General features: G+C 41.4%; 1 protein-coding gene across 2 annotated transcripts in view; it reads right to left on the bottom strand.

The window, feature by feature from the left end:
* The window catches only part of LOC138442768 (medium-chain specific acyl-CoA dehydrogenase, mitochondrial-like), an 88,360-nt gene that overhangs the window by 50,092 nt on the left and 19,203 nt on the right, over positions 1 to 19,065 (bottom strand). The window contains exon 1 of one of the 2 annotated variants that reach the window (XM_069594824.2): positions 2,407 to 2,480. The exons of the other annotated variant lie outside the window; for it this stretch is intronic. Within the exon in view, the coding sequence (XP_069450925.1) occupies positions 2,407 to 2,436 (30 nt within the window). The 5' untranslated portion in view covers positions 2,437 to 2,480. Of the gene's footprint in view, positions 1 to 2,406; positions 2,481 to 19,065 lie in introns of those variants that run through there. 2 annotated transcript variants of the gene reach the window in all.

Here is a 19,065-nt window from a genome sequence, read left to right as displayed (position 1 = left end):
TTCTGAAATCTACTCATATTTCTTCAAAAAGATATATAAAAATATAATCAGATATTATTTGCAACCTATTTTTATATTCATAGAAAGAAAGGATATAATCAGATATTGTTCCTTTGCAATCTATTTTTATACTCATAACGGTTCAGTATACACAAAAAGTAACCACTTGCATTTATTAAAGTTATCAAACTGGAAACCATACTGGAACTCTTGAGTAAATGTTTAAGGAGAGCCAAAATTACACAATTTACAGTTTAAGGAATTTGACAGAACTAAATTTTACTAAGCTAGACACTGAAAGAAAAGAGAAATTCAACAATCTACTAAAAGATGAAGGACTGAACTTGCTTATGTTTTTCAAAATCTGTGAAAAGAAACGGTCCACTTTGTAGATAACAACTTCAACTTGTAAACAGAATTACCTGCATGTAAAGTGACAACATAGACTATCAAATGTATTAATTTAAATAACCCTTTCAATAATATATTTTATACTACAATTTTTTAAAATTACAGAATATAGAAATTCACATTTTCTTTGTAATTTTCATTAATTTTATTTCGGAGTTAAAACATGGTTTCTCAGGTACTCATTCTCCACCAAACCTATTCTTGTTCAGTCACATTCCATGTATTAATGCACCTGAATCTGAGTCAATCCTAAAACTAAGGAATTATTTTTATTCCTATTTTGTATATGAAGAAACTGGGGCTCAGAAAGGTCAAGTAAAATTGGCCAAGGTCACTCTATTAGGAGCCAGGATTATTACCTTAACATTTATGATGAAGAATTCGTGCCATCAATCACCTTGCTATACTGCTCTTTCAATTCAAGTATCCTAATTTGCTATTAGATTCTATAAAGAAAAAACATTGCACGAAAATCAAACTAAAAACCTCTTCTAAATGTGTTTAGACAGAATGGTATAAAATCAGACCTCTCAATATAGGTAAATGGTTTGTTGAGATTTTAAATAGGGAATTATCAGTGTATTTAAAATAATTTACAAAGAGTTTACATATGACCCTACAGGAAAATCTGTTACATAAACAAAGTATAAAGGTAGTTACAGCCAGGGAATAATGTCCACAAACTTGTTTATTAACTTCTTTCCAAACCTGGAAAATGAGGTTAACCTTACTGGGTAACTGTCGAGATGATCAAAGTAAGTTAATGTCCTGGAAGCAAAACCGTCTATAAATGTTATTAACTCTGGGTTCTCCGCCAGAAATATGGAATTCAAAACCTCCAAGGGTAGCAACTTTAATAAAGCATTAACTTTTCAATAACAGCACAGCTATAATTGAAAACTTTTGCATATTTCTTAGGAATTAAAAGTCTGAGTTATATGGGAGTGTCAAAGTGGCGTAAATTTTCTGGATCAGGTTTTTCTGTATCTATTTCGTCCCTGCAACAACCCCCCACTCCCCGCCCCCGCCCCGAGATTGAGAAATCCAGGTCTTTTTTCCTGGTATCAGCATTTAAAATCATTTTTAAAATCCCTCAATTTCTGCCTTCAGCACCCATTAACTTGTATAGCAATGACAAATACTGGGCAATAATCCATTAAATTACTCTAAACCTGACACTATTTTGGTACAAGACATACTTTTCTCAATTATAAATAACATATAAATGGCAATAATATTTAAGATAGCCAACTGTATCTAGTAGCTGAGACAATTTAAAATCTGTGAGACACTAGAATAAACAGACGAGCTTTACAGAAAATTCTGCTCTGGGATTTTCTTTTCTCCTTTATTTACGTACACAACCTGGAAGCACCTCCCTCCATACTGTAAAACCAAATGGGTATTAAAATATATTAAGTATCCTAAGGAACACCTGCTCCATTTTCCTTTTCCTCCTTACTTGGCAGGCACCCAAGGGAAAGACTATCTGAATTCTGCACTTTGTGGTAAATACATCACAGAAGACTTCCTTCTTAGTGTAGAGACGGAGAGCCAAGAGAGTGTCCTCCAAGAGAAAATAAACTAGCTCAGCAAAGACACGGTTGTAATCTTTAGGCCCTGGCCAATTAAAAGACGGGTTTACTTCAGGATATGACAAGACTCCTCCGGGAAATCTTTGGAAGGTTCTCGGGCCAGAGAAAGAAAAGAGATATTCTGAAAAGGGGACACAATCTATATACGGGGCAATTGCCAAGGAGATACAGGAAACTGAAAACCCAGACAGCGTTCCATCCCACAGTGCGAGGAATGGGTGGGCGCGAAAGCCAGGCGAGGGTCCGGAATCCTGGTTCCTACCAGGAGCGGGGTAAGCGGGTGCCAAGGCGCCTGATGATTGGGCTCCTTCCTTACAGCAACTCCCCACCCCGCCCAGCCTCCTCCCGAACACCACAACCTCCACTTCCCACCCGCGCCGAGCCCTGCTCTTCCTCTCACCCCGCAGCTTCGCCTAAACAGCGTGATCATGGTGACTGCCGGTCCGGTTATGCAGTCTCTAACCCGGTTGTGACAACTCCACGGACGCGCCTGGCTAGGCACTCATCTGCCCCTGCCTAAAGTTGTGGGCGGGGCCTCAGTTGGAAGGGACAGAAAGGAAAACGAAAGACTGAGGAGGTGGCAGCCTGCATGGCTTAGTTCAACGCATGCTCAATAGGCAATGGTCCTCTCTGCGGCCGCCGCCATCTTGGAGTGAGGTCTAATGTGCTCTAGGTGCCTGAGGGGACGCAATGAGTTTCCCTGAAAAAGCATATCTTCCCGTCGGTCCTTTGAATTCAGTCGACGAGCCCTGTTGGGTGAAGACCGGGGGTGACAGCCATGCGGAGACAACCTGGAGGGCGAATGGTGGCGGAGGCGGGCACTGGGCAGACTGCAGGCAAGGGTCACGTAGCAGGCCGAGAATCTGGGTGAGAGGGCTTGGTGAGGAGTTTGGCAGAAAGGCGTCTGCTGGTTTTCGATCTTGACTTTTATCCGGAGACACCTATCAGACTCAAATCGTTTCTGCTTCGAGGGGTCAAAGGGTACTTTTCTCTGAAACACTGGACCCAAAGCAGAAGGATGTTTGTGATTTAAATCAAAGAGGAATGTAATCACCTGAGAGATCACAACATTTCTGAATCTTCCCAAGGCTATTTATTACTATGACTTCCCTGGTGGCTCAGACGGTTAAGCGTCTGTCTACAATGCGGTAGCCCTGGGTTCGATCCCTAGGTTGGGAAGATCCCCTGGAGAAGGAAATGGCAGTCCATTCCAGTACTATTGCCTGGAAAATCCCATGGACAGAGGAGCCTTAGGCTCCAGTCAGCAGCTGCTGCTGCTGCTAAGTCACTTCAGTCGTGTCTGACTCAGTCTGTGGGGTCGCAAAGAGTCAGATACAACTGAGTGACTTCACTTTCACTGAGATAACCATGGTGTTACAATGCCCGGCAATTTGTAAAGCTGTGTATTTGTGAAAGCTAATAAAAGCCCAGTGTGATTCGAGGGTATGGATGCTTCCCAGGGTTCCTAGTACTTTTCATTTTTGTTGGCCATATCCTAATTGAGGGGGCTTCCCTGATGGCTTAGATGGTAAAGTGTCTGCCTGCAGTGGAAGAGCCCTAGGGTTGGATCCCTGGATTGGAAAGATCCTCTGGAGAAGGGTATGGCTCCCCACTCTGGTAGTCTTGCCTGGAGAATTCTGTGGACAGAGGAGCCTGACATGGCTACAGTCAATGGGGTCTCCAGAAGTAGGACATGGCTGAAGGATTAACATTTTCAACACTTTCAACTTTCATCCTAATTTAGGCCCTCATCACTCACCCCTAAATTTTGAAGACCCAATACCCAATAATACCCCTAAATAAATAAATATGTTTTTTAAAATAAAATCTCTCAAAAAACTAGGTACAAAGAGAATTATCTAGGCATCATAAAGGCTTTATCTTTCTAAAATGACAATCTGAAGGTTGCTAATTTCATCATCTTCCCTGTCTTGTTATTTGTAGGATAGAGTTGAAACCTAATTGTCTAACAGGAAAGAACTTTTAATTTCTAGCCCATCTGATTGCTCCACCTCCTATTTCTCGTACTTCTCTAGCATGTTTTTGCATGAACTAATCCCTCTGTACATAATACCCTGCCTCTTGGATCTCCATCTGATTTTTATTTATCCTAAGGAAAGGCAGCTCAAATATCACCTTTGGTGAAATTCCCAGGGCTATCTGTCAAATAAAATAATTTCTCCTGTATGCTCTCTGTACAAGCCTTTTTTTTTTTTTAACTTTTAACTTTGTATTGGAGTATAACTGGTTAACAATGTTGTGATAGTTTCAAGTGAATAGCAAAGGGATTCAGCCATACATATACATGTATCCATTCTACCCCAAACCCCACTCCCATGCAGGCTGCCATATAACATTGAGCAAAGGTCTAAGTGCTATATAATAGGTCTGTGTTTGTTATCCATTTAAAATATACCAGCCTTGTACAAACCTCTTTTATAATGTTAATAAAGGGTTAGGCCCCACAGAGCCCAGTCTCTACAGAGTTATGTACGCATAGTATAAAAATGAAAGTATTAAATAAGAGGAATTGTAATCTTTTACTTACATCTCTCCAAGGAAATTGTAGACATTCTTTATAATCCATGGTTATGATCTGTTAAATCTCTTTCTCTTCTATTGATTTATTATCTTCCATTCTGAAACCACATCTAAATGTCTCTCTGTCCCTTCCTTTATACTTTATTCCTTATTGTGGAGAAAACTCCCAATAGCAGCTCTTTATTTTCTGTGTTTTCATTTTCTTTCCTCTCCTCTTATCTATAGTACCTTCCTCTCTTCCATCCCCTCTCTCTTGTTTTTCTTTATAACTTCAGTTCAGTTCAGTTCAGTTCAGTCGTTCAATCATGTCTGACTCTTTGCCACCCCATGAATCACAGCACGCCAGGCCTCCCTGTCCATCACCAGCTCCTGGAGTTCACTCAGACTCACGTCCATCGAGTCAGTGATGCCATCCAGCCATCTCATCCTCTGTCGTCCCCTTCTCCTCCTGCCCCCAATCTCTCCCAGCATCAGAGTCTTTTCCAATGAGTCAAGTCTTCGCATAAGGTGGCCAAAGTACTGGAGTTTCAGCTTTAGCATCACTCCTCCCAAAGAAATCCTAGGGCTGATCCCCTTCAGAATGGACTGGTTGGATCTCCTTGCAGTCCAAGGGACTCTCAAGAGTCACTGAGATATAATTCACAGACTGTAAAATTCACACTTAAAAAATGCACTAAAGACCACGTAATGTAATGGTATTTAGTCTGCTCACAGGATTATATGACCATCACAACTATCTAATGTTAGAGCATTTCATCATCCCTAAAAGAAACTCCATACCTGTTAGCAGTCATTCTACATTCCCACCTTCTCTCTCCCTTCTCCCTACTTTCTGTTTCCCTAGATTTTCCAAATCTGTACATTTCATATACATGGAATCATAAAATATGTGGTCTTTTGTGACTGGTTTCTTTTCACATAACATCATGTTTTCAAGGTTATCCATGTTAAATGTGTCTACTGATACATTCATTCCTCTTTATGGCTGAATAATATTCTATTGCATCTATGCATACCACATTTTACTTACGCATTCATCAGTTGATAGACATTTGTGTGCTTTTCACTTTTTGGCTATTAGGAATAATGCTGCTCCATATCTGTACATGTACATATATGGATGTATGTGTATATACCTAGGAGTAGAATTGTTGGTGGCTCGGACGGTAAAAGGGTCTGCCTACAATGCGGGAGATCTGGGTTCGATCCCTGGATGGGGAAGATCCCTGGAGAAGGAAATGGCAACCCACTCCAGTATTGTTGCCTGGAAAATCCCATGGACGAAGGAGCCTGACAGGCTACAGCCCATGGGGTCGCAGAGTTGGACACAACTGAGCGACTTCACTTCACCTCACTTCACTTCATGATAACTCAAGGTCATATGATAACGTCCAAGGTAAGGAGCAGCGGCTGCGCTTTGCTGGAGCAGCTGTGAAGAGATACCCCACATCCAAGGTAAGAGAAATCCAAGAAAGACGGTACTGAGAGTGAGCATCTGAGGGCGGACAGATTGAAACCACAATCACAGACAACTAGCCAATCTGATCACATGGACCATAGACTTGTCTAACTCAGTGAACTAGGCCATGCCATGGGGGGCCACCCAAGATGGACGGGTAATGCTGGAGAGGGCTAACAGAATGGGGTCCACTGGAGAAGGGAATGGCAAACCATTCAGTATTCTTGCCTTGAGAACCCCATGAACCGTATGAAAAGGCAAAAAGATAGGACACTGAAAGAGGATCTCCCCAGGTCGGTAAGTGCCCAATATGCTACTGAAGATAGTGGAGAAATAACTCCAGAAAGAATGAAGGGATGGAGACAAAGCAAACATGACACCCAGTTGTGGATGTGACTGGTGATAGAAGCAAGGTCCAATGCTGTAAAGAGCAATATTGCATAGGGACCTGGAATGTCAGGTCCATGAGTCAAGGCAAGATGGAAGTGGTCAAACAGGAGATGGCAAGAGTGACCGTTGACATTCTAGGAATCAGCGAACTAAAATGGACTGGAATGGGTGAATTTAACTCAGATGACCATTATGTCTACTACTGCGGGTAGGAATCCCTTAGAAGAAATGGAGTAGCCATCATAGTCAACAAAAAGAGTCCAAAATGCAGTACCTGGATGCAATCTCAAAAACAACAGAATGATCTCTGCTCGTTTCCAAGGCAAACCATTCAATATCACGGTAATCCAAGTCCGTGCCCCAACCAGTAACGCTGAAGAAGTGGAAATTAAACGGTTCTATGAAGACCTACAAGACCTTGTAGAACTAACAACCAAAAAAGATGTCCTTTTCATTATAGGGGACTGGAATGCAAAAGTAGAAAGGCAAGAAACATCTGGAGTAACAGGCAAATTTGGCCTTGGAGTACAGAATGAAGCAAGGCAAAGGCTAATAGAGTTTTGCCAAGAGAACGCACTGGTCATAGCAAACACCCTCTTCCAACTACACAAGAGAAGACTCTACACATGGACATCACCAGATGGTCAACACCAAAATCAGATTGATTATATTCTTTGCAGCCAAAGATGGAGAAGCTCTATACAGTCAGCAAAAACAAGACCAGGTGCAGACTGTGGCTCAGATCATGAACTCCTTATTGCCAAATTCAGACTTAAATTGAAGAAAGCGGGGAAAACTATTAAACCATTCAGATATGACCTAAATCAAATCCCTTATGATTATACAGTGGAAGTGAGAAATAGATTTAAGGGTCTAGATCTGAGAGACAGAGTGCCTGATGAACTATGGACAGAGATTCATGACATTGTACTGGAGACAGGGATCAAGAGCATCCCCATGGAAAAGAAATGCAAAAAACAAAATGGCTGTCTGAGGAGGCCTTACAAATAGCTGTGAAAAGAAGAGAAGTGAAAAGCAAAAGAGAAAAGGAAAGATATACCATTTGAATGTAGAGGTCCAAAGAATAGCAAGGAGAGACAAGAAAGCCTTCCTCAGCGATCAATGCAAAGAAATAGAGGAAAATAACAGAACGGGAAAGACTAGAGATCTCTTCAAGAAAATTAGAGATACCAAGGGAACATTTCATGCAAAGATGGGCTCGATAAAGGACAGAAATGGTCTGGACCTAACAGAAGCAGAATATATTGAGAAGAGGTGGCAAGAATACACAGAAGAACCACACAAAAAAGATCTTCATGACCCAGTTAATCACAATGGTGTGATCACTCACCTAAAGCTACCTTAATCCTTGGATTAAGTCTCCCCACTTTTTCATGCCCTCTGGCCATTTTACCATGGACCAGATGTATGGGTTTAAGATTAATCATCACCACTTGTTTTTCCCTCAACCATATGGAACAGAATTTAATTACTGCCCTTCCCTGGATCCATCAGTGTCAATAATCCATCAGACCAAAGACACATTCCAGGAATTAAGGACAATGGAGTGGGATGTTTACTCAAAACAAGACTGAGGTCTCAGAGTTCTACACTGACTGCCTAGTAATTTCTACTTCATCCTCACCTTCAACAACACCCTCAGTTCAAGACAAAAGAGGATGCTGAGTGAGAGGAGTGTTATAGGAGATTACCAGGAAAAGCACAGTAAACGTGGATGACTGTGATAAGGGGTTACATCCTTGCCTTCTCCATTGATAAAAATTTCTACAGATTTGGTCATCCTCCTCTCCCAGGTGTTGAGAGGAAGTTATTGTTATTGTTTTTTAGTTGCTAAGTCATGTCCGGATCTTTTGCCACCCCACAGACTGCAGCCTGCCAGGTTCTTCTGTTTGTGGGATTTCCCAGGCAAGAATATTGGAGTGGGTCGCCATTTCCTTCTCTATGGAATCTTCCCAGCTCAGGGATGGAACCCTCCTGTATTGGCAAGTGGATTCTTTACCACTGTGTCACCAGGGAAGCCACTGAAAGGGAGTGAAAAGTAAAAGTGAAAGTCACTCAGTCGTGTCCAACTCTTTGCAATCCCATGGACTATACAGTCCATGGAATTCTCCAGGCCAGAATACTGGAGTGGGTAGCCTTTCCCTTCCCCAGGGGATCTTCCCAACCCAGGGATCGAACACAGGTCTCCTGCATTGCAGGCAGATTCTTTACCAGCTGAGCCACAAGCAAAGCCCAAGAATACTGGAGTGGGTAGTCTATCCCTTCTCCAGTGGATCTTCCCGACCCAGGAATTGAACTAGTGTCTCCTGCATTGCAGGTGGATTCTGAGAGGGAGACACCTTACAGAATCTCCTTACAAAAGGAGATTTTCCTTACAAATATTCCTTGCAAAAAGGCAACTCCTGCTTGGTTTTCAGGTCCCTTCCCCTGTCTGCTGTTATTCAGAAAATAACCAGCTTTGAATCCATTAATATGCCAAGGACACATATTTCAGGGTGGCAAATTCTGCTCCCCTATGGTTTCTTTCAGGAAATATTGCTGCAGCCCACGTTGATCTTTCCTACTCATAAATCATCAAAGCATCTGTTATCAAACCAAACTTTGGTCTGCTCCCCTGCCAACCAACAATGCCAACTTACTGACACAGGATTGTAGTGAAGGAAAGTACAGTGTTTATTGAAGGTCCCAGCAAGTACAGACAACTCATGCTCAAAACACCTGAGCTCCCAGAGGGTTGGTTAGTGGTGAGATAACAGTGATGTTCCAGGAATCTTGTTCTCAGTCTGAAGTTATGAAATTCCACCTGGATAGGGGCCTTAGCTCCTATGTTGTGGTTTGAGTTGCTAAGTCGTGTCCAATTCTTTTGTGAGCCCATAAACTGTAGCCCACCAGGCTCCTCTGCCCGTGGTGTTTCCCAGGCAAGAATACTGGAGTGGGTTGCATTTCCTTCTCCAGGGGATCTTCCTGACCCAGGGATCAAACACAAATCTTCCGCATTGGCAGGCAGATTCTTCGCTGTTCATCCACCAGGGAAGCGCCTCAATTCCTATAGAAGAACTCAAAGATATGCTGTCATGTACTTCACTTCAGGAGTAGCAAGGACTCCACTTTACTGCTGTACTGGTTTTTCTTGGGGCTTCCCAGGTGGCTCAGTGGTAAAAATTCACCTACCAAACAGGAGACAGGTTTGATCCCTGGGTCAGAAAGATTCCCTGAGAAGGTAACGGCAACCCACTTCAGTATGCTTGCTTGGGAAATCCTACGGACAGAGGAGCCTGATGGGGTAGAGCCCATGCGATGACAAAGAGTTGTACCCAAAGTAGTGACTGAAGAACAATTATTTCTTGACTACTTTTTCTTTGCTTCTGCATTCCCTTTCTTTCCTGACTAGTAACTGTCTGAATCTGCCTTCTAGAACTCAGGAAAGGTCTAGGAGTTTGCAGTCTTTTTTTACAAATAAGAAACAGAGGACAAGGAAAACCTTTTGTACCCAGGAGGGCCTGCTCAGTTTCACATTTGTTAACTTTAATTTCTACGGCATTTACTATACAACAAATGGGTTCAAGACTCTATTTCTAATGAGTCAGAATTCAGACTCAGAAGTCTTACACATCTGCTTACTTAATGAACAAAACTGTTGACTAAAAAACACACACAACCTAAATTTTGAGAATTATGTTTTCTTCAGGGCATTACTGAAGGTTATAGCCCCCAAACAGCCTCTCAGCTCTGAGGAACTGTTTCAAAGAAGTAAAGAAGGAGGCAGGATAGATAGAAGTTTTTGCAGAAAAACAAAAAACAACAGGTAGTTGAACATCAAAAGATTACTGCTAGTTATAACCCAGTTATAACCCAGATGTCTCAAGTTAATGAATTTTGTGCTTTTCTAAAGTATGGGCTCATTGAAATTATTCCTTTGATATGCACCTTAACTGTCTAGGACCAATATCCTGTTTTTTCCCCACCCTGAATCCCCTCAGCGTGCACCAGGTGACTCCAGAGGCTGATGGCTTTTCGACTGCAACATTCTTTGTTTACCGAAATGTCAGGTGACATTCTTTGTGCACATTACTTTGGGAAATCTTTACAAATAGTATCATTGAACATTTATGAATAATTAACAGTGCATCAGATTTTAATGTGTTTTCCATGAATACAATAATTTAATTCTTTCAACAGTCTCATGAAGAAGGAGCTGTAATCATTATCATTTTATGTATGTGATAATAGTATAGAAAGTTAAGTTTCAACTGGCAGAACTAGAATTTGAACTCAAGAAGTCTGAGTTCTTGCCTGGAGAATCCCAGGGACGGGGGAGCCTGGTGGGCTGCCGTCTATGGGGTCGCACAGAGTTGGACACGACTGAAGCGACTTAGCAGCAGCAGCAGCGGCAGTCTGAGTCCAAAGGCTGTATTCTTAATAATCACTCATTTATACATTGCATATAACAAAACTTTGCTGAGCAATTACTATGTCCCAAGCACAGTGCGCAGTGCTGGGAATCTAAAGATAGAGAAGTGTATCCTAAAAGGTATCCTAAAAAAATACCTTTTTTTAGGAGCTTGGTACTCTAGAACAAACAAATAAAAAACTTTTGTCTTTGGCATGAAAGTTATTGAACGTAACTACCACCACCACCACCACCAAACAATAAGAATACTGAGAACTTGCTTTTTCCCAGGTACTATCCCAAGTATTATGCCAGCATTAATTCACTGAGCCTCCAAACAATCTTAGGAAGTCATTATTCTTCTTCTCCTCATTTTGTCTGATCAGGAAACCGGGACCAGAGATGTTAGGATGTTAAACCCAAGCCATGAAATGGAAGATCTGGCTTATGGACACAGCAAATCTGGCTCCAGAACCCAAATGCCTAAATGAATATTACCTATGAATGGTAGAATTTCAATTTTTCTGGAGCATAAACAAACGGTATTATATTTTGTAGAATGAAAAAATTGGCTTTAGACAATTCAGAAACTTGGAGAAATAGTCATTCTGAAATGAGATGCAAGAAGGTGCAGTTACTAGAATGGCCAGCAGAGGGTGAAGGGAGGCAGGCTTTGTAACGTAATCCTACATGAAAATGGGGTAAACTGCGCAGAACTGATAATCTCTGAAGTCCGCTCTTGCTCTAACATCCTCTGATGGTGATACTTGTCTGAATTTCATTAGCTCAGGGCAATATAAAACACAAGCCAAAAAAGGAGTGGTCTTTTCTCAAATATATGTAGATGAGATACGTATCTGATTTAACACGGTGTTTATTTGAGGGTTTATTAAACGTTAGTGAAGGCCTTCTCTAAAGAAATAAGTGTAAGATGACTCCTATCCTTGAGGAACTTAAGGTCTCCCTGAAGAATTAAGATAAATAAAAATTTGGAGGATGATACAAAACATCATATTAACAGTTTTAGAGGAGTTCAGAGACAAGGAGAAACTAATGGGGTTGAAATGAAGCTGAAACACTTCACGGACAAGGTAGTCTTATTCCAGTACTGAAAGGTGGGTAGTATGTTCACAGGTAAAAGGAGAAAGGGGAAAAAATTGATCCTTTCTTAAAATTAAACTCAGTTTCTCAAGCATTTATAAACTGTTTTCAGTGAGCAAGGTGCCATCCTAGGCATTGTGGAGAAGATAAGAATGGGTGATACAGTCTCTGCCTGACAGAAATCACAAATACCCTATCAGTAATAACATAAGTCAGGATAATGTCGACAAATAACACAGTATGGTAGAAAAACAACAAGATGCTCTATTGGAGGCCTCTAGAGCTGACAACAAAATGATATATGCTTCTAATTTTAAAGACAGGTACCAGACCATTCATGTAGAACATTCTAAGTATATGGTCTTAAACTAGTTCTGTCAGCTTTTTAAAAGACAAATATTTATATTGCAATCAGCTCAGACTACTGTCCATTACTTTTCTTTTTTTTAAGTAGCTCAGTTGGTAGGGAAGCACCAATAAAGCCCATGCAGCAATAAAGACCCAGTGCGGCTAATAAAAAAATAAATACAATTTTAAAAAAGAAAGAAAGAGACTTTCTCGTTGAGACTGGATTGTCCTTCCTCCCATAGCAGGATAAATGTATATGTTTTTGAGGTTTGGTAAGGACTCTGTGGAAATGATACTAACCATGTGTGCTACCTGAGGAGCAGGAACGGAGAATAGGTTCCAGAAATCCAGGAGCCAGAGAGAAAGAAGGGCAGACCAGGCAACCATGTAATTTATAAAGAACTGACAAAAGTACCCCATAGTAAGCAATTGACTACTGCCACCTAGAGGGTCCTGTCGGTAGATTACAACCGTTCCTCCACAAAAACTGTGCCTCATCACCCCAGCGGGGCTTCCCTAGTAACTCAGACAGGAAAGAATCTGTTTCCAATGAAGGAGACCCTGGTTTGATCTCTGGGTCAGGAAGATCCCCTGGAGAATGAAACGGCTACCAACTACAGTATTCTTGCCTGGAGAACTCCATGGACAGAGCAGCCTGGCGGGCTACAGTCCACGGGGTCCCAGTGTTGGACACCACTGAGCAACTAACACACACACACACACACACACACACACACACACACACATTACTTACCCTCCCACCCACCAGATATTAGAAACAGTGACTAGAAAATTGATGAGATGGAGCCAGAAAAGAAGACAAGCTAATTTTGACCTGATATTCCACATGGGTTAGAGGATGTTGTTGTTTAGTCGCTAAGTGTCTGACTCTTGCAACTCCATAGACTGTAGCCTGCCAGGCTCCTCTGTCCATGAGATTTCCCAGGGAAGGATACTGGAGTGGGTTGCCATTTCCTTCTTCAAGGAATCTTCCTGATCCAGGGATTGAACCTGCATCTCCTGCTTGGTGGGTGGATTTTTCTCTGTGGCTTAGTGGCTAGAAGAAATTTAAATTAGAATGGGTTTGGAGTTTGAAATTACACTCAATAGAGCTAGCTCTGTGATTTCTAGCTTTTGTAGTGCTAATACAGTATTACATGGTTCTCAGTTTTTCTGAGATTTGCATTCTCCCTTTTAATCTTTAATACTGCTTTACCCCTTACTTTTAAAAATTAATTTTATGTTCTCATTAATGTCTGTATGAGGAAGAATATTTTCTTTTTGGGGCTCTGCTAACTTCCAGAATGCTTTCTTCATCTGTGTTCTCCTTTCCCATATTTATTTATTTTTGCCAATATGTGTTTGCAAAGTTATTGTGCCCTTTCTTTTCATCTTTTTTATATGGCATATGAACAGCTTCTATTTGCTTTGCTATAGTGCAGATGAATTCCACTTGTTTAGCTATTACCTTTGGAGAAGGCAACGGCAACCCACTCCAGTACTCTTGCCTGGCAAACCCCATGGACGGAGGAGCCTGGAAGGCTGCAGTCCATGGGGTTGCTGAGGGTTGGACACGACTGAGCGACTTCGCTTTCACTTTGCACTTTCGTGCTTTGGAGTAGGAAATGGCAACCCACTCCAGTGTTCTTGCCTGGAGAATCCCAGGGACGGGGGAACCTGGTGGGCTGCCGTCTGTGGGGTCGCACAGAGTTGGACAAGACTGAAGCAACTTAGAAGCAGCAGCAGCTATTACCTTAGGTTCAGAGAGGAGGGAAGAGCTCAGCTGTGGCTGTGTACAGCCTTTGTTTGGATACCTGCACTCTGCCCTCCTGGGATTTCGTAAAATATTTCCTATGCTAAACTCTGTCCAGCCGCTGGGGTTTATTTCTATCACACTAAGAATATCAATGGGCTTTGGATTATTCCTTCTGGTCATCTTGGAGCCCTGACTTCTTTGTTTCCTTTAGTAAAGGTAATCTAAAATTTTGCTTTGTTTAGTTTAGTTTTTTTTTTTTTTTACTGGAGTCTACTTCAATGCTATCAATTTTTCCTTTCCACAAACACCCATTGCTTCCAATCAGCAATTTGCAATTTCTCTTCCTCCCAACCCCCACTCTGTCTTCCTCCGAGGAAAACATGAGTCGAAAAGGAGAGTTTTGTCTTGTATCAATAACACATGTGTAGGTTACTTCCCTTCAGGCATTAAGAATACCTCTTCTCTACTTTGCCTCCCTCAGAGACTCTTGTCCTAATTATTCCCTTTTTTTTTTTTCTTCCTTTCTGCTAAATCCCCATTTATTGTTGGAAATAATCAACTCTGGCTGTTTATGATTGTTCTGCTATCCTCTCCATTTTTCCCCAGCTGAAAGAGAGTCAAAAGGTTCCCTTTTCTGGCAGGACAAAAAGGTAGTTAGGGTAAAACTTTGGCACCTTTGCAAAGTTCTTTGTCTTCATATCTCATCTGAATCTCTCTTTCCCAGGTTTCAGGGCAGGTTGGGAGGGTGGTTTAAAGTTTTCAGGATCTTGTTCATTTATCTTCCCTACATAGTTTGGAGGCTGATGTTAAAAGGCTTGCCATACTGCTCTGAGCTTTGTTCTGTACATTTTTGGAAACTTGTGTATTTTTCTTTGATAGTCCCCAATCTTTGAAGGTTATGACATGACTTTCCCCTTGTTTGGTGGCTGTTGATATGTTTTTGCTGCTTTAAAAAGTTGCTCTTTTCCATTAACTATTCAAGTAATTAAGCTATGTGGAAGGGAGATTTTTAAATTTAACTGAACTCTAGAATCTAAATCTTAAATTCTCATCCCCATTCATCAGTTGTATAAATCAAAGACCATGGTGTTTAAGTGAGTTACTTGAAACACAGCTTGCAATATCAAAGAAAATGGCAGGGAAGAGCCATGATTTGAATCCAGACCTGTCTCTTATCCTTTAATCATTATTCTATTCTGGAAGCCAATGAAGGATAGTCAGGAGTTTTAAATTAAGTGACTGATGAAATGAGACATTCATTTCAGGTTAGGGAGGTGGCACATGATCTTAGAGATCTATGAGATGAATTTATAGAGAGGAAACTATGAAAGCAAGGAAACAAGCTAGGACGGAAGGTTTTAATAAAATCAGATATAAAGCAATGAGGGCCTGAATTGAAGGAGAACCTCTTTTTTTTTTTTTTGTCTCACAGCCTGTGGGGCCTCAGATCCCCAACCAGGGATTGAATCCACACCATTGGCAGTGAAAGCTCAGAGTCCCAGTCACTGGACTGCAAAGGAATTCCTTCATATTTTAGAGTTTTGACTTTGGTCATCAGGGTATTGCTCCTCACAGGTTCCAGATGCCATCAGTTTTGTCTCACACACTCAAATGTGTAAAAATTTTGTATTAAACTTGGGAAACTTTGGATTAGGTAGCAATGGAAGGAATCTCTCGTAGGCTATTTCTTTTTTTAAACTGCTTACCTGGGATTTCCTGGTGATTTAGACAGTAAAGAATTTGCCTGCAATGCGGGAGACCTGAATTTGATCCCTGGGTCAGGAAGATTCCCTGGATAAGGAAATGGCAACCCACTCCAGTGTTCTTGCCTGTAGAATCCCATGGACAGAGGAGCCTTAATGGGTTACAGTCCACCGAGTGGAAAAGAACTGGACATGGCTGAGTCTTCATTCCAATCCCAAAGAAAGGCAATGCCAAAGAATGCTCAAACGACCGCACAATTGCACTCATCTCACACGCTAGTAAAGTAATGCTCAAAATTCTGCAAGCCAGGCTTCAACAGTATACGAACTGTGAACTTCCAGATGTTCAAGCTGGTTTTAGAAAAGGCAGAGGAACCAGAGATCAAATTGCCAACATCCGCTGGATCATGGAAAAAGCAAGAGAGTTCCAGAAAAACATTTATTTCTACTTTATTGACTATGCCAAAGCCTTTGACTGTGTGGATCACAATAAACTGTGGAAAATTCTTCAAGAGATGGGAATACCAGACCACCTGACCTGCCTCTTGAGAAACCTATATGCAGGTCAGGAAGTTAGACCAGAAGTTAGAACTGGATATGGAACAACAGACTGGTTCCAAATAGGAAAAGGAGTACATCAAGGGTATATATTGTCACCCTCCTTATTTAACTTATATGCAGAGTACATCATGAGAAACGCTGGGCTGGAAGAAGCATAAGCTGGAATCAAGATTGCCGGGAGAAATATCAATAACCTCAGATATGCAGATGACACCACCCTTATGGCAGAAAGTGAAGAGGAATTAAAAAGCCTCTTGATGAAAGTGAAAGAGGGGAGCGAAAAAGTTGGCTTAAAGCTTGATATTGTGAAAACTAAGATCATGGCATCCGGTCCCATCACTTCATGGCAAATAGATGGGGAAATAGTGGAAACAATGTCAGACTTTATTTTTGGGGGGCTCCAAAATCATTGCAGATGGTGACTGCAGCCATGAAATTAAAAGTTGCTTACTCCTTGGAAGAAAAGTTATGACCAACCTAGATAGCATATTCAAAAGCAGAGACATTACTTTGCCAACAAAGGTCCATCTAGTCAAGGCTATGATTTTTCCAGTGGCCATGTATGGATGTGAGAGTGGGACTGTGAAGAAAGCTGAGCACCGAAGAATTGATGCTTTTGAACTGTGGTGTGGGAGAAGACTGTTGAGAGTCCCTTGGAGTGCAAGGAGATCCAACCAGTCCATTCTAAAGGAGATCAATCCTGGGTGTTCTTTGGAAGGACTGATGCTAAAGCTGAAACTCCAGTACTTTGGCCACCTCATGCGAAGCGTTGACTCATTGGAAAAGACTCTGATGCTGGGAGGGATTGGGGGCAGGAGGAGAAGGGGACGACAGAGGATGAGATGGCTGGATGGCATCACTGACTCGATGGACATGAGTCTGAGTGAACTCCGGGAGTTGGTGATGGACAGGGAGGCCTGGCATGCCGCGATTCATGGGGTCAAAAAGAGTCGGACACGACTCAGCGACTGAACTGAACTGAACTGAGCAATTCACTTTCACCTGAATATACACCAAACTGTTTCACATTACTATGTTTCAGTTTCCTTATATTTAAACTGGAGAAGTTTAATTAAATGGACTATAATTTCCATTCCAATTCATAGTAGACAGAAGCAAGAGAATGATGTCAGCATCGTAAGACAATCGACTTTTGTCCCCTTCCTTTTAAACAATTTAATTAGGCATCTATCTATGAACAAAAGTACCTCTGTGGGATTCAACACAATACTTCAAGGGGCTGAGGAGGAGTCTGCGCATTGCGTAGTAGGCAGACATACCTTGGTGCCAGCAGTGGAACAGGAGCTTTTAATTTCTGCAGTGATTTTTTTTTTTTTTTTTACCTCTGCAGTGATTTTTGAGGCCCCTTCCAAATAAAGTCTGCCACTGTTTCCATTATTTCCCCATCTATTTGCCATGAAGCGATGGGACCAGAAGCCATGATCTTAGTTTTCTGAATGTTGAGTTTGAAGCCAGCTTTTCCACTCTCCTCTTTCAGTTTCATCAAGAGGATCTTTAGTTCCTCTTCACCTTCTGCCATAAGGGTGGTGTCATCTGTATATCTGAGGTTATTGATATTTCTTCCTGCAATTTTGATTCCAGCTGTGCTTCATCCAGCCCTGCATTTCACATGATGTACTCTGAATATAAGTTAAACAAGCAAGCTGACACTATACAGCCCTGATATACCCCTTTTCCAATTTTGAACCAGTCCATTTTCCCATGTCTGGTTCTAACTGTTGTTTCTTGACCTGCATGCAGATTTCTCAGGAGGCAGGTAAATATCAATAATTACCCTAAAAGTAAATGGATTGAACTCAATAATCAAAAAGCACAGAACAGCTGGATGCCAAAAAAAACTCAAGACCCAAATATATGCTGCCTACAAGAGACTTCAGGGACTCCCTAACCTAATCCCAAGGTGCCCTATGCCTCAGGGCACCCTTACTGCTCTGCAGAAGGGAATAGCTACCCACTCCAGTACTTTTGCCCGGAGAATTCCATGGACAGAGAAGCCTGGTGGGCTACAGTCCCTAGGGTCGAAAAGAGTTGGACACAGCTGAGTGACTAACACTTTCACTTTTCACTTTACCACTCTAGCCAAGGAGTTGTTCATCAATAAACAATGAGCTAAACTCTCATTACAGTCGTTAAGAACAAAGTCTTCACCCTAATGGACCATCTAGTTTAGTAGGGATATAGACATCCACACAGTTTACCAAGATATGAAATTAAATATTAAAATATTTAATAAATATTAAAATAAATAATAAAATAAATATTAGTGATAAGGCACAAAAGTCATGCTATGTAATGCACAAAAAGGAGCAATTACTTGTCAGCAGGAGATTGGAGTGAATACCATATAGGCTAGGCCTTAAGGGATAAATAAGACTCTATCCCTTAAGGTGAAGATGGAAAGTAGAGGATTCAATGCAGAAAAAACAATGTGAACAACAAATATGAACATATATGACCTATTTAAGGAGTTGTGAAAAGCGCAGTTTGATTAGAACATTAAGTGCTGAGGGCAGAGTAGAGAGAGAGGGAGCTGGAAAGGTAAACTGAGGCCAGACAGTAGACAACTTTACGTGACATGGAGAGCTTGTACTTTGTTAAATAAGCTTTCAGAATAGAAGAATAATATGCTTTGCTTTGTGTAACAGTAACATAACCAAGGCATTTGTGAATGTGAAGATGAATTAAGGAGATAAGAGAATGGAGGCAGGGAGACTGATTAAGCTTCAAGGAGAAGAAAAGATGAAAAAATTAACACTGGGTGTTGCTAA

Source organism: Ovis canadensis, chromosome 1 (genome assembly GCF_042477335.2).
Source record: "Ovis canadensis isolate MfBH-ARS-UI-01 breed Bighorn chromosome 1, ARS-UI_OviCan_v2, whole genome shotgun sequence".
Classification (NCBI taxonomy): Eukaryota; Metazoa; Chordata; class Mammalia; order Artiodactyla; family Bovidae; genus Ovis; species Ovis canadensis.
The sequence above is the reverse complement of the archived record's forward strand: the minus strand, read 5'-3'. Positions and strand labels throughout refer to the sequence as shown.